The 24,384-nt window shown below is 39.0% G+C and overlaps 1 protein-coding gene across 4 annotated transcripts in view; it reads right to left on the bottom strand.

Annotated features, from left to right (window-relative positions):
- ADAMTSL1 (ADAMTS like 1) overlaps nt 1–24,384 on the bottom strand; it is a 391,465-nt gene that overhangs the window by 70,038 nt on the left and 297,043 nt on the right. For all 4 annotated transcript variants that reach the window (XM_054053917.1, XM_054053919.1, XM_054053918.1 and 1 more), the window contains 3 exons: nt 21,227–21,311; nt 10,059–10,360; nt 5,907–6,036 (listed from right to left, as the gene is read on the bottom strand). In XM_054053917.1, the coding sequence (XP_053909892.1) occupies nt 5,907–6,036; nt 10,059–10,360; nt 21,227–21,311 (517 nt within the window). The remainder of the gene's footprint in view (nt 1–5,906; nt 6,037–10,058; nt 10,361–21,226; nt 21,312–24,384) is intronic.

Here is a 24,384-nt window from a genome sequence, read left to right as displayed (position 1 = left end):
AAGAGGTATGAAATCTTAAACTAGAATAGCTGGGAGCACACTGTGACAGAGACTGTGGAGCTACTCCACTGACCCTGGTAACTTAAGAGTTGTTTTGTTTCACATTTAGGTGCAACACAGGGCTGAAAAAGGTGACTTCCTATACGTTCCCTTGGTGACTTCACTGTAACTGCTTTTGAGTTAAGACATACTGAGGAGCATGCAGTTACTGCTCCACCACAGAAGGGGGAAGGTGGGCTGTCATACACATTTTGGACCATGTCTTAACAACTGGAGAGGGCAACTTTAGTTGCCCAACAAGAGGGCAACTATACTATAAAAACAGGGAAGAGAGAGATAAATGTTTTTAGGTCACAGATGAATTAATTAATTATGGCCAGGATGGTATTACAGTAGCGCAGGACAGGCATGCAGGTTACACAGCTACAGCATAACATAGGGACAGCTGCCTGTTTAGATGTCTTTGTACAATTCTGTATTTAGCAAAGTAAATCTAGACAAACAATGGATTATGATTCTCTTGCTGAGCCCATGTCACCTGTTAAAGTTGTTTCTCAGCCTAAAGGCTTCAAATAAGGGTGAATTTACCATGTCTGACAGCATATTCCTTCTAATGTCTAAATCTCCAGCCTACACCATCAATAATTCAAGCTGTGGCCTGTGATCCTAGGAAGCTCTGTGGGCTACGCCTTAGGAGGCTGTCAAAGACAGTCTCAATGCACTTCAGTTCAAAACAGACTGAAATACATTAATTTTTTTCCATAATGGCAAATGTTTGTATGTTTGTCATGGGTTGAAAATCAGTTGGTGGCACAAAGAGACAGTAAGACCACTACTGCTTAAGACCACTTACACCTCTGAGAAAAGACTGCAACGAAACAAGAACTGGCACCTCCTGACAGATACTGCCATACTGCCATACTGCAGTATCTGTAGATATAATGACTTGCAATAGCATTCAGCTGTTCTTTGTTGTACAGGAATAAAAGCTCAGTTTTGAAAATATGCATGAACAAAGCTGTAGAAATTGCCTGGAATTTCCTCTATTTTTAGCCATCTGGCTTTCATTGCAATTTTTCTCCCTCCACTCCTCCATACATATTTATCAAATCTTTTCAACACACATTGACCAAGCTATTGAATAGTTATAATTAATAATACAGTTTCAACATTCTCTTTCACTCCTTTGGAAGAGTTTGTTGGCTCACCATGAGGTGCCTGTGCTATTGCTGTAATAAACAAGAGCAATTACATTTGATTAGATGATGACTGCTTCTGTGTTTTGGGTTATACAGGCTGAGGAAAAGACACATTTTCATAGAATCATAAAATCACAGAATAGTTTGGGTTTGAAGGGACCCTTAAAGGTCATCTAGTCCAACCCTCCTGCAAAGAGCAGGGATATCTTCAACTAGATCGGGTTGCTCAGAGGCCAGTTCCACCTGACTTTGCTCCAGGGATGAGGCATCTACCATCTCTCTGGGAAACCTGTTCCAGTGTTTCACCACCACGCTGTAAAAGTATATCCTCCTTATATGTAGTCTAAATCTACCCTCCTTTAGTTTAAAGCCATTATCCCCTGTACTATTACGACAAGCCTTGCTAAAAAAAATTGTCCTCATCTTTCTTATAAGCCCCTTTAAAGTTCTGAAAGGCTGCAATAATGTCTCCCTCGACATTTTGAATGTGAGTGATTTTGTTGTTGAAAACAGTAAAGCCAAATCTGAAGCAGAATTTTTCTGTTTGTTTTTGGAGCGATTCAGAATACAAACATAGCAATTTGAGTGACGTACCCTTTTGGTTTTTGAGCTAAGGGACGAATCTTCTAGACATGCAGCTATTCTGGATTTACTTCTAGGAACCCTGTGCTCTGCTCGAGTATGGCTATGTAATTCTGGAAGTGATATAGCTTGATTGACACAAATGAAGTAACTGTATGACTGAATTAAAATGGTTGTAGTCTTCTTTCCTCTCTTTCCTGGGTCTTCCAATACATATAAATAGGTGATATCCTTTTAACAGAAATATCAAACAAGGGCATACCAAGTTAAAGATACAAAATTTTATTCTGCATCTATTGCACTGAAAATCAATTATTAGCTCCTGATTAGTAATCAGCTTAGCAGTGTCTAACTATTTTGTAGTTCAGTGAAATTTTTTATACTGTTTTCCAGGAGAAAATGGACTGGGGTCTTTTGCTATTGTTCTTAAAGCAATAAACAAAAAACTCTCAACAAAGTCTGAAACTGCAAGAAACTCATCTGCTCTGGGATCTGAATGGGGATGAAATCTTCCAAGCTTTGTGTGCAATTCTTCCTGGTTCTTATTCTTTCTTTTGTAAGACTTTTAAGCATGAGATTTTGCTGATTCTATACAGTTATGAATATGTGAAGACAGATTTTTTATGGCTTAGTTTTTCTGTCTCTCTTCAATGGACACAGAACAGTAATGTGCTATGATATTAAGCCAGAATTTCACCCTGACATATCCTGGAAAAGCAGCATGGCAAGCTGTAGGCAATCCAGGAGACTCTTGGAGTGCATTGAAGATAATTTCTTAGTCCAGCTAATAGAGAACCCCACTAGAGGGGATGCAGAACTGGACCTGATCTCACCAGTGACATTAGGAGAGGAGGAAGCCTGGGCTGTAGTGATCATGCACTGGTGAAGTTCAAAGTCCAAAGGGATATAGGGCAAGTAAGGAGTATAATCAGGGCCCTAAACTTCAGGAAAGCAGACTTCCAAGAAGTTACTCAGTAGGACCCACTGGGACATGGTCCTCAGGGACAAGGGAGCAGAACAGAGCTGGCAAATATTTAAGAATGTCTTCCATAAAGCACAAGAGCGCTTGCTCCCCAGATGCAGGAAACTGAGCAGGAAAAGAGACCAGCGTGGCTGAGTTGAAACCTGCTGGTCAAACTCAAGAAGAAGAGGGAACTGCACAGGTGGTGCAAGTAGGGGACAGGGAACCTGGGAAGTGTGTAGAGAGGCTGTCTGGCTCTGAAGGGATGAGGTCAGGAAGGCCAAGGTGCAGCTGGAGCTGAACTTGGCAAGGAAAATGAAGACCAACAAGTAGGGCTTCTACAGGTACATCAATCAGGAGAGGAAGGTTAAAGAGAACGTATCCCCACTGATGGTTGAAAATGGTGATCTCATATCAACGGAAGAGGAGAAGGCTGAGGTACTTAACAAGTTTTTTGCTTCAGTCTTCACTGACAATCACTCTCCTCACCCCTCCTGGGTCATGGGACAACAAGATGGTGACCAGGGGGGTAAACCCCTCCCACTGTAGAGGAGGATCAGGTTCATGACCACCTGAGGAACCTGAACATATATGTCCACAGGACCTGATGAGATGCATCCCAGAGTCCTGAGGGAAATGGCAGATGTGGTTGCCAAGCCACTCACCATGATATTTGAAAAGTTACAGCAGTCAAGAGAAGTCCCTGGTGACTGGAAGAAGGGTAACCTTCTGTTCGTTTTAAAAAAGAGTAGAAAAGACAACCCTGGAAACTACTAACCAGTCAGCCTCACCTCTGTGCCTGAGAAGATCACGGAACAGATCCTCCTAGAAGACATGTTAAAACACATGGAACACAGGTAGGTGATTCAAAACAGCCAGCATGGTTTCACCAAGAGCAAGTCCTGTATGACCAACTTAGTGACTTTCTATAATGGGGTAACCACAGCAGTGGACATGGGTAAACCAATGGATGTGATCTATCTAGATTTCTGTAAAGCCTTTGACACAGTCTCTCACAACCTTCTCTCTAAACTGGACAGAGATGGATTTGATGTGTGGATTGTTCAGTGGAGAAGAAACTGGTTGGATGATTGTATTCAGAGAGTAGTGGTCAATGGCTCAAAGTCCAGATAGAGATCTGTGGCAAGTGGTGTCCCTCAGGGGTCTGTACTGTCTGACCAGTACTGTTTAATAACTTCATCAACGATATAGACAGTGAGATCAAGTGCAGCCTCAGCAAGTTTGTCAATGCCACCAAGCTGAGTGATGCAGCTGCCATACCGGAACGAAGGGATGCCATCCAGAGGGACCAGGACAGGCTGGAGAAGTGGGGCTGTGAGAACCTCATGAGGTTCAATAAGGCCAAGTGCAAGGTCCTCCACCTGGGTCAGGGCAATCTGTGGTTTCAGTAGAGGATGGGGGATGATGTGATTGAGAGCTGCCCCACAGAGAAGGACTTGGGAGTGCTGGTTGATGAGAAGCTTGACACAAGCTGGCAATGTGCACTTCCAGCTCAGAAGGCCAACTATATCCTGGGCTGCGTGGCCAGCAGGGTGAGAGAGGGGATTCTGCCCCTCTATTCCTCTCTTGTGAGACCTCATCTGGAGTCCTGTGTCCAGTTCTGGAATCCTCAATGTAAGAAGGACACAGAGCTGTTGTAACGGGTCCAGAGGAGGGCTAGAATGATGATAGGAGGGCTACAAAGATGATCAGAGGGATGGAGCACCTCCCATAAGAGGACAGGGTAAGAGAGTTGGAGTTGTTAGTCTGCAGAAGAGAAGCTCTGAGGAGACCTTACAGCAACCTTCCAGTACCTGAAGGGGGCCTACAAGAAAGCTGGGTACAGACTGTTTACAAACGTTTGTAGTGACAGGACTAGAGGTGATGGGCATAAACTGGAGAGGGGCAGATTTAGACTAGACATAAGGAAGAATTTCTTCACGATGAGAGTGGTGAGGCACAGGTTGCCCAGGGAAATTGTGGATGCCCCATCCCTGGACGTATTCAAGACCAGGTTGGATGGGGCCTTGGGCAGCCTCGTCTGGTGGGACATGTCCCTGCCCATGGCAGGGGAGATGGAACAAGAAGATCTTTAAGGTTCCTTTCAACCCAAACTATTCTATGACTCTATGATTTTATGATCTTGTAAAACATGGGGTGACTACATGCCCAAGGTTGCTTTAAATTAGCTCTGCCAACCAAATTCCTACCATGAAGTTTCAGCTCCAGTGATGCTGATGCCTATAAATTACAGTGGTATTTCCACCTCCAAAGTTATTTTCAAGAACTAATATATGTTGTGTTATTGCCAGCAATACAGCCAATTTAACAAGTCATGGCTGCAATAACCTCATACACAATTTTTGAAATGCTTGGGTGAAATGCATCAGTGTAGCTGACCCTCCTTGTCACAGACTTAAAACCCTGATCATCCAATCAAACCATTATTTCTGTCCTTATCGTTGTTGGATGCTGGTCATATTCGATGCTACATAGATTTTTAATGAGAACCTTCTCTCTGTATACCAAATTTACTAATATTTACTAATATTTGTAATATTTGTATTTACTAATATTTGTAATGATATACCTCCAGACTAAAAAAGCCATTGAGTTTGGGGTCACAATTCCTTTAATTTTTTCTCATACTGCTAGCATTGCTTAAATGGCTCTAGGCAACATACTGAAATACAATCACCCACACTTGTGTATTCATTTTGCTTTTGTCGTGGATTCCTCAAAATCCAGTAAATAATTCTGGACAAGACTGAAGAGCTCTTTCCTGGGTATCCTCACTTGTGACAACAGCATGAATTCTGCTGAGCCAATCAGCTCCCTTAAGTGGCAGCAGTTTTACTCACATCACCTCTGCTTGCTTCATGACTGTTAAAAGGAGTCCTGGGTGGATGACACAGATGTGCTGAGCCCAGACAGCTGAGCCTGTGGTACTGCACCTTGGGGAGCTGTCTTAGTTTCTCATCTGCATGTTTAACTCTTCTACTTCAGGAATCATTTCAGTAATGCCCAGATCCAATAATCCCTGACCCCAAACATCTCAGATTCACGGGGAGCATTAAGATTAGTTTCTCAGCTTCATTAGTGATCACATCTTGCTTAGATCTGGAAAAAGATGTATGCTTGGTTATAATATATAAGAAGCCTACCTTGGGGGGCAGGGGTCCAGGCTACAGGCTTTCAGCAGCTGTGGAGGACGGCGGCTGGTTACACACAGCATCTCGTCCGCAGTCTCCCTGGTCTGTTTGTTCAGGCAGGTCACCACAGTTTCCTGGACACCTGCACACAACAATGCATGGTCACAGGCAGCTCTCTGCACCTGGAGGGGCAGTCGAGGGCAGAGATGGGCCCAGCAGGGCTACGTGGGCCTCATACCCAGAGCTGCCAGCCCAGGAGCTGCAGCCCTGGCTGCAGAAAGCAAGAATTCTACTTCCTGCACAGCGGTGAGGTGTTTGCTATCCACATCCAAGTGCTGTGCCTGATGGTCTTTGAGGAGTATGGTATGAATGCCTAATAAAGGAGGATGTGTACCCGACAGAGTAGGGAAAATCACAGTTCCTTTTCCGCCTTCTTTAGGGAAAAGCCTTCATCTGTAACTTCTGCAATTTTCCACAGTCATACATTGCTTATTGCACATTTTGTACCCTGCTCCCCAGCCAGGAGATGATCTGATCAAAACACCACGTAGGTTGCTGGGCTTTTACTTGCGCTTGCTTCCAGTCTCACTAGGTGTTTTGACTGCAGTGAAAAGTCCCTAAGTTCACTCACTAGAGCCACCCTGCACAGAAAATTGTCCAGTGCTCTCTAGTGACTCATCCTTTCACTATGGGGGTAATTAGGCTGTTTATTTGTCAGTTAAAGCAGGCTAAGGTGTGAAGATGGCCTTGACTTTAGTATGTTATGTTTTAAAGCAACAGTATGATTGCTATACATGTAAAAGTAAAGTAAAACAAGACCAAGCAATTTGACTGCTCTCAGTTACTCTCCTGCACCCACAGACTTGCACCTAAACTGACGATTCAAACCTACAGGGTATATCTGAGATCTGGGACAGAACAAGGGTAGCTGTTGGGACTAAAAGAGAAGCTGGAAAATTTAGCAACTATGATTTGCCATAGGAAATCCTTGGTGATATCAAATTCCTTATGCACTCTTCAGCATACCAGTTGCTGCGTCTCACTCTTCCTTTCAGTAAGGTAGGAATATTACAGTTCCTTTGCATCACAAGTTTAGAAAGCCAGAAAATCAGGGATTGCAACACCAGGTGCCACAGGAAAGTGTACTTAGTGAAAGAGGTTCTACTTCTTAACCAGAGGATCTTAGGATACTAATTGGCCTGTAGTTCCTAAAAATCCAGTCCACAGTGGCTCAAGCAGAGTGAAAGTACGCTTTTTATATCCATTCTTGCTTCCTGAGTTAGGAAAAGATTAGCTGAACTCATAACAATTGCATCATCTTCTCAAAAACAGCAATTAATTTTTTCAAAATGTTTCACAATCTTTAGAAGACACCGCTTTTTTAAAAAAAAATAGTGTTCAAAGAGCTTGAACAGCTCCAAAAGCAGTGCAATAGAACAGATCATACCTGTTGCTGTTCCTAATGCTAAAGCGTATATTGTTAGGCTTAATTATATCATATTATTCAATAGGACCAAATTGCTGCAACTTACTGTAGTACTCTCAAAATTATTCATGGATTCCTCCCCCTTATTCTCAGTACAGGCTCAGGAGAGGCTCACATCAAAGCGGTATGTTGAGCAATTTATTGGCTTCTACATGCGCAAGCCTATTCAGGGCATGCCTATGACTCCAGGATAGGAGGTACCTCTGCTGTCCTTAAGGTGGTGAAGAGGAGAAAGAAATTTGACATTTTTTGAACATAGATATCAATGTAAAAGCTACCTAAGACCCTGAAGTCAGCCAACATTGTTGTGGGTTTTCTTCTTTGGAAGGTGGCCCCATATTTTCAAGCTGTTTTGCTATTCAAACAACCTCCCAAAAGACTTAAAGAATTGTGAAATTACTCTTGGCACCTAAGTAATCTCTGATTGTGCTTCCAATATAATTTTAGTCCATCCTACCAGGATTCTACTTCATTCATTACAATTTTCTTTCAGAGTCTCTTATGACTTTTAACCTTTTAAAGGCACTGATAGGATTAGTAATATAGCATGGGCATTGAAGAGTTTCTTTCCTGATTCTAACCAGTATGTGGTTCCCAGACTATATATTGACAGAAGTTTCTGGCTCAAATAGCTTGTGTCAGCAACTACAGAAAATGCAGCTTGCTGCAGCAGCAAACATATGTGCTTAAAATCACTTTCTTTAGCTTCTCCTTGAATCTTGCACTGAGTGTATATCTCAGTGCACTGATAACATCTGTCCCTCTATTTTTGATAGGTTGCTGTAGCAAATGTTTATGAGCTTTAAATCAAGGATGGATGATTGAACATTTAGAGAATATAAAGATATTTGGTTATCCATCAGAAGGTCCATGGTACAGAGATAATAAAAAAAAAGTATCAGGACGTCAGGAAGTTTATTTGCCAAGCAATTGAATTCTAAACACTATTTACTGCACAATATTACTAGAACAAAAAGCTGTCTGCTTTAAAGTTGCTTTCCCGGAAAAAAAAGATAAATCAGTTCTCAATAGGAAATCACACTATAAAAGGGTGTAAGGGTGGAACGTGATTCTAGGCAGTTTAAATTCACCTTCAAAATACCTTCAAATGAGATTTTCTGTGTTTAGATCTACCAGAAATTAATAATTGATAAATGATATTTGATTGACAACTCTGGAAATGCTGCTACTAACAGCAGAGTAAATGACCAATTTCCTCTGGTTGCTGCTTCTGGGAAGTGGAAGGTTACTTCTGCCTCTACATAATTTCTTCTCTTCAGACTCCCAAACCAATAAAATTAGTTTGAATGGTCTTGCACCTATGGCTACAAAAATATCTGACTTAGCACCTGCTAATCTGGAAAATTTGGAGTTAATGTCGGATAGAAAGAAATCTTGGCTAGTTATTTTTACTGACAATTGAAGATTAAATTTATAAAGCAAAATGCCTCTGTCATATCAGTCTTTGCTATATTTGAAAAATACACATATGGTCACTATATTGAAAGAAATTACTTCATTTAAAGAGGATATTTCTAGAAGATATTCAGGTTTCAGTATTCACAGAGCAAGTGTGACAAATTGTAGCTGCTCGCTAGTAGCCTGAGTATATTAGGGATACTCTTGTAAAGTCAGTGTTTGTCACCACTAGTAACATACACTAGTGTCATATGTTTTATGTGGGAAATAAAGCAATAGTTGCAATCATCTGACAACTCCCTCTGAACTGCTCTAAACACTGATGACTGTCAGCAAGCTAAACTAAGTACAGAAAACATTTGCCTTATTTTCTAACTATGTTTTAAAGTGTAACTTAAAAAAGTTTAAAGTAAAGATGAGTACTAAATCTGTACAGATCATACTATTAACCATTCATAAAGTGCTGAGTGGTTTACAGTTCCACAGTACCTATTCTGTATTTACCTATAATAATATTTCTTTTAATTAGCCTGAAACTTGTAGTGTAAAAAGACTGCAGCTGGAAAAATCTAGGTTTAATTTAAAAAAAAATTAAACATTATGAACATATTTCTCAGAACTAGCTGGACAAAATTATGGGGGGAAAAATATACTGGAAATCTGTGCATTAATATTCTATAACATGTGGAACCTGAGACCCTGATTAGCTTTAAGAGATTCCAAATGCCAAGTCTGCTAGCTTCAGACAGTCACAACATAAATGTTTTTGAGCACATTTTCTATTCCACTAGGAATGGACCTGCTATGCGAGGACAACTTACTTCCAAATGTTTATACCTGAACAGTACAAATCAAGAGATAAAAACTAAAAATGACACGTGATTCTTAGCCTGTACTATCAAGCCACTTTAGCATTCAACTTTTTTTTTGTGCCAGTGCTTTTTTTGAGTGATGAGCTGATACAAGGAAACAGAAATATATGATACACCGATCACTGGTGGTGACCCCTTGACTCCCTCAGCCTGGAAGTCTTGGGCTAAAATATGTTGTGCACATTTTTTTTTTTTTAGTCTTCATCCATGGTTTTTCATATATGGTTGGACTCAATGGTCTTATGGTTGGATTCAGTGATCTTAAAGATCTTTTCCAAACTAACTGATTCTAAATAGTTGTGGCAAAGCAGTGTGTCCATGGGTGTCAACTCCAAAACATACTTGACGAAGGAAAGGAAATCCAGCGAAGAAACATTTTACACTTACCTCCTCCACAGGACTCTGAACACTCGGTAAAGCCCTCATATTCCCAGTCATAGAGCTCATCAAACTCCTGGAACCTGCTATATAGCAGCTCAGTTTCCTCTGGAGTATATTCGGTAGCCTCTCCACTGCAGGGACCACTGTAACAGGCTCTCTGAGACACAGGTTTGGGACCTTCACATTCGTCAATGGGCAAGTCAGCCACAGACTGAGAGAAAGAGAGGAGCACTTGACATTTCACAAGCCGCACCTGGCTGCCCACTCCACAGGTAACACTACAGGTGGACCAAGCCTCAGGAATAAACCTGTGAGAGAAGGAGAGCAAGGCAAGTTATGTCCATGAACAGCCACGCAAGCAAAAGCAGTACAGTGTTGTCCAGGCCAAATTCTGTTTAATGAAAAACAAATGCTTCACTTCACCATAAGGCTACTATGAAACACATGTAAGAGCCACGACACATTGTGGACAACTCAATGGCAGCAGTGAAAGGCTGTTGAGTACTCATGCGGAGTGTCTCCTTATATTCAGGAAGAAAGATGCATGCTTAGAGCACCTGCCTTGATCCTAAAATATCTCAGTGCAAGGCACTCTGCAGTCTCCCTGTGTGGATCACAATTATGTCATTAATAAATACTGAAAAAGGTGTTGTTATCAGCTAGTTGCAGTACTACCAGAAAAATAATTTCAACTTTAGTTTCTGTGTTACAGTAATCATTTTTTAAGCCTTAATTTGAAGGCTTAATTTTCTCCACCCCCGCCCCGGAATATTTACTTCCCTTCTCATTAGAAAAAACCAGTTTCCATTTCTGTCCTGGATTTCACTGGATGTTGCCCTTGTTTCACTGATTAGGAAATCTTACCTACTCCAAATTTTTGCCTCTGCAAGTCCCTACAGTTCCTTCAAACTTAGCTATTTCTTTTTCTTTTACTGATATTTTTGAGTGCTAACATAACGAACAAAATTTTTTTGTGACTGGATCAACTGCCTGATGGAAATTTAGGTCTTTCAGTGCCTAATCATATGCATTAGCTAAATTTATCAAATAAATTGGAGCTTACAGGATATATTTTTTTATTACAACATGACTATCACTAACAGTATACCTCTCCTTTTGGTCTTTACTTAGATAGGCCACATCAAACTTGGAGAGCTTTGCCGACGGCTGGAGGCAATATACATTGCTGTCTCTGCCATGCTCCAGGGCTAGTTGGGACTACAGGAAATTCATTTCTCACCTTGAGAATCTCATGAACAGTCCAACAGGAAGAAAAAGGAAATTTAGTTTTGTGATCAGCATATTTGAAATAATTTTTACACACTTCTTTTTTTTTTTCATCTACTGCCCTTCTCTAGTTGACAAAAGAGTTTTCCCTTCACTCTGTTTAAAAATAGAATCCAAACTCCAGAAAGAAACCTGATCTTCCCTTCATGCACTTATGTACCAGGATCCCTGAACAGAACATTGTAGTCTCCTAGAGCAGAGAGTATGCGTCTCTTTATCCACTTTTTTTCATGGATGTTTATAATATCTAGTTATAAACCTGATATCCACTGCTAACACTAATCATAGGAAGTCATAGAAAGGAAAGAAATTAATTCTATACATTATTGGAAATTTGAAACTGTTTATAATGCTGCTACAGAGACCACAAGATTTCTTTCTAGAGCAAAGCCTTTGAGAAACTAATGATGCAAAGTCACTCCTTTTTTTAAGATTTTATCTTAAAAGATTTGCCTTTTTTCAAAGATGATATCCTCCAGTTTGAAAAGATTATTGTCTATAACAGTACAGGTGGGTTACTCATCTTGCTTTCTCTAAGCCTGGGCAATGGCTGTAATACTATTTTGATGTGGAACATGTCCTGTCACAGATTGAATAGTCCATGTCAGCCACTGTGATTTAGTTATTTTGATTTGTTTAAATGTATAGCTTCATTAACCGACAAACTAAGAGGCAGAAATCCTAATTAGGTTACAAAAACAATACACTGTTTTTTATTAGAAGCTGTCTTCCTTACATTTTTTAACATTGTCAATTGTTGTGTAACATTTCTTTGCTGAAGAGCTGCTGTATTCCAAACTAAAAGGAACGCTATTTTGCCAGGTATTAAAATTACTCCTTTAGAAAAAACAAGAGATATTTCATATACTCAGAATATTTACACATGATGGATACCATTCATACAAACACAGGAATGAAAGAGAAAGGATACAAAAGGGAAGTAAGAACATTGTTAAAGCAAATTGGATTGTTTTCGAAATAAGGCTTGATCTAGAAATGCCACACGTATTATTTTACTCTAGTCAGCAACTCATAATGAAAACACTGCAATATGTTCACTTTCAGGAAATTATATTTTATTCAGTTTTCTAGGCCAAATTTCTACATTTTAGGTAATAAATTTGAAAGTGTAATTTATTTCAAATATAACTATTGGCTGCTAAAGAGGGAATTGGTAGAATAAAAAAAGGTGAAAGCAGAAAAAAGGGCAAACCCAAGAAAACCCTGCAAACAAAATCTTCATATACAACTTGCCACTAGATACTGAACTTCTGTTCATGTGAATGTATAATATAAATATATGATGGGTCTGAATTTTACATCATCCTAAAACCAGGAAATTACAGAGGCTTTCAGATACCTTTGTGTGGTCATTAATGATAAATGTTGGCAAATGCTGAGCACAAATCACAAAAAGTATACGCACAATAAGCAGTCAGTTCCATGTGTTTCAAGTAATTTATTCTGCGTATAGTGTACCTTTCACTGCACAGCATTGTGCTTTTCTGTATGTGAACATTTGAGTCTTCTTTGAAAACAGAAATAGTGGAATAGATTTACTGAGAAACAGGTTGTTTAGGAACCAGGAAATGATGGAGGTGTTTCAGTCGTCATTGCATGATTTTACTTAAGTCCCTCCGTAATAACAGTCCCTATAACAACCCTGATAAGAAAAAGGCAGTAACTAGTTCTAGAATCATAGCAGTACAGTAGCTGTCAGCCAGAACCCAGTTGTGCTAATACCAGTGCAAATTAAAAAAGAAAAGTGCCTTTTGCCTCAAAGAGATTGCACTGAGTATTCCATGGCTCTTAGCATACTTCTCAGTGTTTCACATGCTGCCAATGCATCAAAGGTCATCTTTCATTCCTCTGCACAGCAGAAATGAAAATGTTTCTTCCCTGAAGGTAAAAATACTGCAGTAAGTGTGTTCTAGGTGCTCTGATGAATACTTTAAAAAGGAGTCTTTTGGACCTATTTTAGCGATATCAATACCAGGTGGAGAAGTGAAAGCTAAAAGGAAGGAAAATCATGACCTTGCTTTGTTATGATTGACTGAACTGTGTCTGCTGCTATTCAGCTGCTGGAGTGCTGACTATATTATAGCACCCTGCTGTCGGATGGGTGAAGGGGTGTTCTGCCAGTCACACCTCCATCCTAGATGGGCAGTGCTCTCAAGCTGGAAAAGGAAAAGGGTTGGAATGAAAGGTAGAAGGCTCTCCAAAGAAAACTGCTGGTTAGAAAAAGATGGTGCTTGTACACAAATGCCTTGTTTCCTTGACCCATGGTCACTTTTATGGTGATGGACCAGCCACTTTTTCTCATTACATGAAAATCCTTGCAAAATAGTGAGCTCTGGATTTAAAAAAAGCATTATATTTGTTAGTGTTTTTTGTGAGCTGTTGAAGTTTGACAGTTTACATAGGATTGCATTCAGCTGAAGGGGCTACTTTTGCACCATTTTGTCATATGCACATTAGTCTACACTAGGCTGCATAATGTGTTCTGGGAACAGAGTAAAAGAAATGTTATGCCACTGTCAATGATGGACTTCTTTAGGAGTCATTCAGGTGTGGTAGTGAGCTAGTTTTGGCTTATTGCTTTTGTTGTGTACCACAATCACTGAAAATACATTTTAAGGAAACATTAATATGACATCAAAATCAACTTATCATATTTGTACATAAAGCACTTACTCAAAATACTGGTCAAACTGTGAAATGGGCAGCAGTTCAGCTTTTAGTCTGCACATCCAAGCAAGAACAACTGAATTGCAGTTGTCCACAGAACGTCATCCATACATGAATACTGGGTAAATGCCACTTGCCCAGCTCAATTTTGAAAGAGTTATTTGAATTTGTAGACATTATTATTCACATTCATAGATGAGAATGCCCCCTTTAGAAAACAGTATGCCTGCTGTTTTTAAAAAACTTCCTCTCTTTAGATTGTATAAAGGGAATGCATTTAAAAATCCAGCTTTTCTAGACTAAAATGTGCTATGCAATGATCACTTGCATGTCAAGGAAGTAAAAGTGATGTCAAAATTTAAGTTGAGAACAGCAATGGCAATGACAGTACTAAGTCTTAGTTTAATGATACTTTTTCCCTTCAAACTCTAGGCACAGCTAAGGACTGATGTATATTCCCTTCTGCATAGCAACATATACATAACTGGGGAAGTCAGAAGAAGAGAAACACAAATTCAGAGTCAATGCTCAGTAATGGGAGACCTTCCACAGCAGATCAAAGTGGGTTCAGGGTGAGACTCATGAAGAGTCCTGCCAAGTTTTGGGAAGATCTCCAGAACACTTGATGCACATAGCCACAGCCTCTTCCTTCTAGGACTTGAGTTTAGGAACTGTGTTACTAAGAAAAGAAAAAGTATGTATAAAGATTGATGTTCTTTGAGCTATGGAGAAAAATGTCTTAGTTTCTTCACTGCTACTTAATTATAAGCGCTTAATTGTTATTGCTTACTGCTGTTATTTTAATCTTTTGTTGAGTAAATCCATGGTTCAGACAAAGCGTACAGTTTTGAGAACTGCAAGACTGTGTGTTCAAAGGCACAGACACCCATCTATGAAGGCACCTAAAATCAGATACTGCTGGTGAAATATAATTCTCAGTGGCTTGTTCAAAAGCTTAGAAATTTTCTGTGATAGATTCAGGATTTGAGCTTAGACTTCCAGATTCTTTGTCTTGAGCTGAAATGCAAAACTGTGCTTTTTCTCCTGGAGAGGCCACCTTTCCATAGGTTTTAAGGTATGGATAATACCATAGTATGCTCATACACAGCACTGGGTATCTATTGGTGCTGTTGTTCAGAGAAATGAAACAGAGGTCATGACCACTTGTCAATAAAATCTCAGGACTCAATGTGTATGAGTAATAGCATCAGAGCCAGCTGCATAGATCCAATTCCAATCTGACTGATTACCATCTGTCCCATTATAGTTTCTCTTCAATTTAGTTTGAATACGACCTTTTCCTTCAGCTTTGTATCAAACATTTCTATGCTGTTGGTGCTCTCAATAAATTCACCACTGCTTTTCTCCCCAGGGAAAGATAATGGTTTCTGCCCTGTATAGACATTAGACATCAATTCTAAGTAGTGACGACTGTCTAAAGGGGCTCATTGAGTGAACAGATATAAATAATTACCTAACGTTAGGCTACTGCGTTGCTCATCTTTTCTATGACCAACAACATACATAGATTAATTATTTTTGCCACTAGATCTTAATACGGAGACGCTTCTCCAAACTTCCTTTTTCCTGTTCACTGTATGACACAGAAGTGGACAAGCAACAGCCTAGTAGGTGACAGTATCTGTGTATACCCTCATTATTCTTTTTGGCAATCAAAAAACCATAACATGCTTTCTTTTTAAAGTGAAACACTTGTAGGAAGTTTTAAAATTACTTATTGACCTGTGAATCAGGTACAAACATCATGATGGAAACTATTTAATAAAGAAAACCAAAATAAAATAGCTTAAGTGTCTTTGGAAACGTAAATACCTACTTAAAAGTAACAAGGAGATATTGGGTGACTCTGCCACACTGGCCTCTCTGTCCACATCCAGTTCCCTGAGTTCTTTGTCCTCTGACTGATGAATGCCAGGAATTTCCTTTTGTTTTTTATTGAACCAGCTCCATCACTACAAAGGTGCCATCTGGCATCCAGATATTATTGCTTGCCCTCTTCCCCCTTGCTCCCCACTTCTTCTTTTTATGGCTATCACCAGGGTTATTTATGGAAGTATGTAAAAAGCTGGGTATGGTATTAACATTCAAAAGCATTTTTTCAAGAGTTAAAGACAGAAATCTTTTAATCAACCCCTCCACCACCCACAAAACCAATCTCATTATACACAGAAAAAGCTATGCTTTTTTTTAATCATGACTAGTACACTTTCTGACTAAGGCTGTCAGGCTGTGCTGGTGTAATGAGCTCCAGTGAAAGAAGTCAGACAGAAAGATACTGTGGCTACTCCCTGAGATAACGTATTTCTGAGGCTTGATGAATGGTCATGTCAGAGGTGGGCAGGAATGGGAGAACAATACATATGACAATACAGCACAGCAAGGACTTCTCACCTGAAAACTTTGTCCTAACAAAGCTTACGATGTTTTCTTATGAACCTGGAGTATTTCATAGTATTTCTGTCAGCAATTAATATTAATAATAAATAATAATATTATTATTTATTATATTAAATATAATAAATATTTATTATATTATTATAATAAATAACAATAATAAAAATAAATAATAAATTGACCCCAGCTAGGGGTGCAGCAGGTCAGACAACACAAACATAACTATCCCCTCTAGCCTTAAATTGTCTGAACTGGTTAGGATTAATTCTTTGAAGAGCAGAACTGATGAAGACCATTTAATATGGATTTATATTTGAAGGCTGAGTGCGTAAATGGATTCTCTGGTATCTCTCAAGGACCAAATTCCTTTAGAAACTTTTCTTTCAACCAGGGAATTGTAGGTTGTTAGTTTTATACATAGTCACTTAGTTAAGTGACGTAGAAAACATCGCCACTGCATTTCCTGGTAAATATTGACCAAATTTGACAGAAGGGTAAAAATTTTCTGTGATTACGTTATACTTCTGTCAAATTCAGTTAACAGGAATAAATTCAGACACTACCGAGAGAAAAGGAAGGCAGCTGATAGATAGATATATATAGATGCTTCCTTTAGAAATTCATGACAAAGTAAGTAATAGGAGGCACTACATGCAGGTAGAATAAAAATGAGGTGTCTCCTGCTCTACCAGCACACGTTAGAGGCTGATCACTAATTACAGCTAGAAGGAGAATGTAAAAAAACACGTCTGACTTTATAACTTATACTATGCAATTTCATAAGAAAAATCATGTTCAACATAAAGTCACAGAAGTTACAAGGCAGCAATACAAATATTCACAAATACAAGAACTCAGTGTATTGAAGAAATCTGCTAGAAATTTTCAGCTTTACCTTTTAAACGTACAATGAAAAACTAAAATTTCAGAAGGACAATAGAGTTGCATAAAGATAGGGTCTGCTTTCTCTGCCTGAAGAATGAGAAAGAATAAAGTGTGACAACGGTTGGGGAGGAATGGTCTGCTGGCTACAAAGAATGACTCTGTATGTAGTGGAGAATGAAGGAGTTGACATCGTGGCATAAGAAAGCCTGGGAAGAGCCACAGATGAAGTGTAGGAAAAGAATGAGTCCTTACTGATGTCTGCTTCAGTGCAGTCATGAAAATGGTAGTTATTGCACCAACACAGAGCTAATAGGAAAACCACATAACAAGAGCTTGTCTGAAGAAACTTCCATTATCCCAGCTTCAAGCAAACATGGTCATGAACATACAACACTGCCACACTGCATTTACAGCACCTGGCTTTCTGTGCCACTGGATGCCTTCTGCTGTTCCTCCTGCTCTACAACTGCTTCCCTTCCACTCTGTTCTGCCTCTCCTCTGCCCTTCGTTACCTCTTTGCTGAGTGAAGGAGTGGGGTATCAATGAAAGCCTATCCTGGCTGCCCAGCTCAGCTCCCATCTTCAAACTTTGCCCAGCCAACTCCACTCTACTGAATTAGAGAAAAGAACTGGCTTCCTCAGAGGAGGGGAAGCAAGAGATTAAAACTGGGTTTTTTTTTTTTACAAATCCTGTTATGTTCTCTGAAAATATTTACAACAAAGTAATGTGCTACAACACTCTTAAGCATAAGACAGTAATTCTTAAATTCACAGTCAGCAAAATAGCTGTCTTCACTCTCTGTCTTACAACAGTTAGTGGTTGACCAACACTCTAAAACTCTTGACCCTTCTGGCCCTGAAATTAGCACACATCTACACTCTGGACTGATTATTCATCACATTAAATATATGGGTGATAGCCTGACATCTGTCAGCATGGCAGGTCATGGAGTATTACACTGTGTCTCTGTACAGCTGCAGAAACACAGGCCAAAAGGCGCATTATCATGTAATATACCTTGCTTTTGAACTAGTCGGTGTGTTTGAAATCCCTACACATCTGAATGAGGACAAGTAATGCTATATAATTGGCATCAAAGTTGATTGTAGATTGTATCTTTGTGAGTTTGGAATGCTTTAACTCCTTTTTTTTTTTTTTTTTTAATCTCAGTACATGCGCTTTGTCAATTTAATACCTAAACCAAATAACTGTTTAATGTCAGACAGTAATGAAAAACACTATTAATAGTGACGCACCAAAACTAATTTTATGTGGCCATTCACTGCTGTCAACAGATCAGATAGTCTGGAACGGTATGCAGATGGCTGTTACAGTTTAGAGATGGGGATTGCATAGATGACCCTATCAACAAAGTTTTCTGAGTTCTTATTTGGTCTGTCTCATGCCTCACCACTAAAAATCATTCACATGGCATGGATATGTCTGAGCTTTGGGAAAGTCTGCATAAAGATACTGACTTCTTCCCTTTTATTTTATGCTCCTAGAGTTGTGCTTTGCAGGGAGAAAGAAATGTACAAAATGTCACCCCACGGCAGAATGAACCTAGTCTGGACTGCACCCCATTGTATTGATACATTAGTATCCCACTGGTATCGCTGGAGTGTTGCATAAGTTGCAGTAAAAATATTAAGATATCTTTGTAGAACGGGTTTTATTTCAGGAAAGCAGTGAACTATAAAGTAAGGAGAAGTCATAGCTGCACTTAAAACATTTTAAAGTTCTCAGATCTTGTTCCATTTATATCTCTCAAGATCTGGTTTTAATATCACAAGTGAATTTTCCAGACATTTTATTAAAACATATGAGAACATGATAAACAAAAGCTTCTTCACCTCTTCCTGCAGGTTATGCTTATTGTTTACAAGTCTTCTCTTGTTAATATTTTAAACTACCAATACTTACTTAAAACTACATATACATAAGTATACATCACTACACTCTTTTTCTACAGCAGCATTGATATAATTCACAAAATTTATCTAAAATAATTATTGATGTAACAAATTGTTTCAGATATGACCACATTCCAGTATGATTCCTTTTGATAAACTTCCTAATCATGCATCTTTTTTTATGAATGTTTCCTGGGGTTATTTACAATTTGATAAATGCACATTTAGCTAAGCGGTTAAATGTAGTCTCAAGTAAAGTCATAAGAAAATAAACTGCACTTTACAAATGAAGAATATATTCACAAATATTGAATTTTCTAGATCTGAATTAATCAACATAAAAAGCCTATGAAACTCTGGAAACAGCTAAACATAGCATTAAATTACGTGTGATAGTTTCTACTAATATACATACATGTAAGAATATGTGTGTATGTATATATGTGTATAAATGTGTGAATTTATACATGTATGTGTGTACATGTAGGTATTTTTTGTATATATGGCAGCTGGATTAAAATAACTTTTATTTTAAGGGCTTTATTTTAGATGTTGCTAGTTTAATATCAGTGTTCTAGTTTCAAGTTACTTCAGATTAACCATGCCAAATTGCAATTCTATTGCACAACATGTTTTTTAGCCTAATACACAGCTGCAGTTGCAACAAAAAATGCCATGTGCTCAGCCACGAGGAACTGCATACTGACTAAAGCTGTGTACAGAGCTTAAAATTATAGCAGGCATTTCCAGAATTAAAAAATCCAAAGCATAATCATAACAGTATTATTAATTTTTCAGCCTAACTTCTAAAGGTTAATTGGTACAACAGTTTCATTGCAGTTTCCTTTTCATTGCAATTTTATTGGGCTAAGGTAGATTAACTATGCAAAAATGACAATAAAACTCAATTCTGAATGAAATTCTGAGCATCTTTTAAAAGCACTTCATTTTTCTAACTTCTTCTGCAGTCCTGCTATTAATGAAATGGAGCACTTGGAGAAACTGCAAAAATATATTTTCAATAGCACTCTGTGAAGAACCCGACTATACCAGGTCAGCTTCACATAATCAAATTTTCTTATTGATACATTAAAAAGGGAGGTATCAACCCTAGGCAGAAGTGTTATTTTCCAGCTTTTTATTAGAATATCTTTTTCTTCAGTCTTACATGCAACTACTTTACACTCTCCACCTCTTTCTAACTCAATGGCAATTTTTTTTACAAAGCAGAAGACAAGTGAATAAGGAAAGAAAAAATGAAAAATGGCAGACATAATGAGTTAATTTTATTTTGTTTAGATGGAAAATGTACGGTGTCTATCACTTCAGGCAGCCATAATGAAAGGGAACTGCTGATATATGTAGGCCAACCTGTCATCCTTGAGGGTCTGCAGCAGGAGGAATTGCTACTAACAGAGTACAAGGTGCTGCCTGAGATTCATCTTGCAAAAGAGTCTGGGCAAAGTTCATGCAGTGGCTAGAAAGGCAGGAAGGGGAAAATCCTTGAAATGATGAGGTAAGTGATGGTAAGGCAATCCAAAGCCAAACAAGGCTGGGTATACTTTTTGCTAAAGTTAATTAATTTTATTTGCTGTTACTACACTCTTTCTAGGGCAAGAGGTGAGGGGGAATCAACACTGGCTGCCTTGTATTTTATCTCTTACTTCATAGGGGTATTGTGAGAAAAAAATAATGGTACTGAGCTGTGGAGATACAGTAGCAGTGTATATACACATATACATGTAACTATATAGGTAGACAAGTTCTCACTATAATATTATTTTAATTGAACTTAAATAAAATATGCATGTATTTGACCAAATTGCATCTGCATTTGCCCTCTTGAATTCTGTCTTTTCATATTGAAGTGTGACACAGACTTCAGCCCACTGATTTCCACAGGGCTGGGGTTAGCCTTTACACTTTAATGAAAGCCAAATACAATTTCAAGAGACTGCCTGATATAAGCAAATTATTAAGACTTACGATGGCTCTTCAGACACCACTGCTCCTTCCTCCAGCTCTTGAGCCTGCTTATACCATGGCAACTTGGCTTCCACAGGAAGTTTCTCTACGGAACAAACACAAACAGATAAAAATAGGAAGCATGCAGTTATGTTGCTACATATGTGAGCCTCCCCTCTCTTGCTGAGATTGCTTGTCATGCACGTGTGGCTTCATCCACATTGAGCCTGTGCGCAAAGATGAAAGTGAGAGAAAGGAGAGCAGGAGAGAGAGGACGTCCTTCACCACCATAACACTTGCAAGGTTTTATGGCCAGACAGTTCACTGTTTCAGCTAGAAGGACCATGGTGTTTTAAAGTTAGAAAGGCAAAGTAATTCACTTTTCAGACTATACAACTGGGCTGTAAAAGCAGGCACTTTGGAAAGTATTTTTTGAAGAGAGACTTGCAAGTGTAACAGGCTTCCACTGATACTGCAAAGGCAAAATATATAAAATCCTTGTGCTTACCCTTAAATTTTAGAACTTCAGAAGACACATTAAGGTTGTTTTTGATAGATTACTAAAAGGAAGAAAATCCTGATTTGATGAGTGATACCACAGAAAAACAGAGGAACAGTAATAAAATGGCTCGGCTATACTTTTCAACTTTACGTTTATCAGTTCATCAGCTATATAGGCTTAAAAAAATAAGCCTGATACTTTTTATGTCATTTCTGATGGAAAACAGTAGAGCTGCTTTTCTTCTCTTCCAGGATGTGTGCAGTGTAATGAACTGCTCTGCTCTGGGGAGTGCAGGGCCATGCTGCTTTGCGAGCCAAACTATGCTTTCATGTGGTGTCAAAGTAGAGTATTTGAGCTAAAGGCAGTGGAGTCATTTTAGCTCTATAGGGGAATAAAGCAAGAACAAATTTGGCACTATAATTTGAGAAGGAGGTCTGCATTTCAACAAGATGTTCAGGCTAGGATCAGGGGGAAAAATACAAATGAAAAGGAGTGAGACTTAAGACCACTGAGGAGAACCAGGGGCAGACCTATTTGCCACTTCCAAATCACCTAAGCCTTTTGGGTTTATATAATGCACAGAGTTGTAATCATCAACAGGAACATATTAACGTCATTCAGAATAATCGGGAATTTTCTGTGACTGTTGTACAAAACAGTGAAAATCTCACATATGCAGACAAAATTTCCCGTCAGTTGTATCATAGAGGAACAACAACTCATAACTTGCTTTCTCAGCTACTGAAACTTTAGTCAAGCAAATTTCCTTGGGGCAAGTTATTAGCTGAGGAAAAAAGGGACAGTAATAGAGTTACTACACCTCTCTTTCAGAAATAGCTTGCCAAGTTCTTACTCTAACGTAGTGTTATTTAGGGATGAATATTTGCCAGCACAGCTCTTACTTTAATCTATATTTTACCACATTTGTTACCCAAAATGCATAGGAAATATTTCTGTTTATATGTTCTGCAGCTTGTTTTATGGGTTTTGAAAGTCCAATCTTATTTCATTGCTTTTTTGCTTGGATGCAAGTGCTTGTAAAAAGCTAAAGCTCTTGTGTACCATTGCCTGTTATGTGACTTTTAAAAAAACTTTTCTTTTTTAAAGGCATAGATAATTATCATATATACCGTAAAATTTGTTAGAGGATTAGAAATGTAGACATTGTACAGTGCGCTTTGACAAAAAAAATAAAAAGCATTCCTAACATAAGCTAAGGAGGAATTTTTATCTTTGGAGATTTAAGTAAAACCTCTCCTTTTATAAAACAGTTCCAGTAAAAACACTTAAAGCCTATATGACACAGGAAGTTGAATGCACCTTCTCTATTAAAACTGAAAATCATTATTTAATCCAGGGATATCCTATTTTTCCCATTACTGGTACAAGATAAAGTGCCCCAGTGCTTGAATAAGCTAAAATGAAATAAATTACCTATACTATTTGCATTCTATTTCTGTTTAGCACAGTGTGTTAACAGAAGAGGAAATTCCACATTTTTTATCTTGCTGCTTCAGTCAGCTTTATATTAATCCAGATCTAGAAGGAAAAAGCAGGCTATGATTAAAACATTCAATAGAGGAGAGGAACTTGCTACCCTAACTGCTCTAAATTTCTAATTCTAGATTTGTGAAATAAAAAGGACAAACTTCCACCACACAAATAGAACAATTTGGATTGGAAGAGATCTCTGGATATCATCTGGTTCAAATGTCTTCTGAAAGCATGATTTAGCCTTCAGATAGATGGTTCTTCAAACATTACTACTTGCATTATGATGGGACGACTGTGAGCACTGCAGAACCAAAATGAGGAATACAAGTAAACCCAAGGAGAAAGGTATGCTTTGCCTACTGCTTTCCATCTCATGGCAAAATAGAGAAAAGACATTTGAGATTGAGCCCAATTGTACCTGTCCACTACTACCTGTCCCCGTGCACCTCATCTACCTGTCTTTTAAATACCTCCAGAGATGGTGACTCAACTACATTCCTAGGCAGCCTGTTCCAGTGTTTGATAAACCTTCCAGAGAGGAATTTTTTCCAGATACCTAATCTGAACATCCCCTGGTGAAACTTGATGCCATTCCCTCTTGTCCTATCCCTTGTTACTTGGGAGAAGAGACCAACACTCACTCCACTACAACCTTCTTTCAGGTAGCTGTAGACAGTGAAAAGGTCTCTCCTCAGCCTCCCTTTCTCTAGGCCAAGCAACTCTAATTCCCTCAGTCACCTCTATAAGGCTTCTCCACCAGCGCAAGCCCTGTGCTGGAAAGCGCAGCACAAGACGTGGTCCAGGGTTAAGATGCTACCCTGTCGCAAGGGTGAGCTTCCAGGAGACAGCAGTTTACTTTATTCCCAGATAAGTCCAATTGGAAGAGACTTTTTGACAGACGTAGGCAAGCAAAGCTTTACCCTTCTCAGGTTCCCTAGGCAGAAGTCAGTTGTGGGTGGTTTGCAACACCTAATTCTTTCGTGTCTTGCTGCATTTACACAGTATGCTGCAGGCTGACAGAATGTTGCTTTACCTGTGTTCTGAACACCACAAACAAATAAAGCCCCATAAAAGCAGCTGACTGAGCCCAAACCCCCTGAATCTCCATCTGAGCCTCAGGATCATGCTAACACACATAGGGATTTTTTTTTCATCATGGAAGGTGGACGGAGTGAGCTCATGT

This window comes from Cuculus canorus, chromosome Z, assembly GCF_017976375.1.
Source record: "Cuculus canorus isolate bCucCan1 chromosome Z, bCucCan1.pri, whole genome shotgun sequence".
NCBI lineage: Eukaryota > Metazoa > Chordata > Aves > Cuculiformes > Cuculidae > Cuculus > Cuculus canorus.
This window is presented reverse-complemented; position numbering and strand designations above follow the sequence as displayed.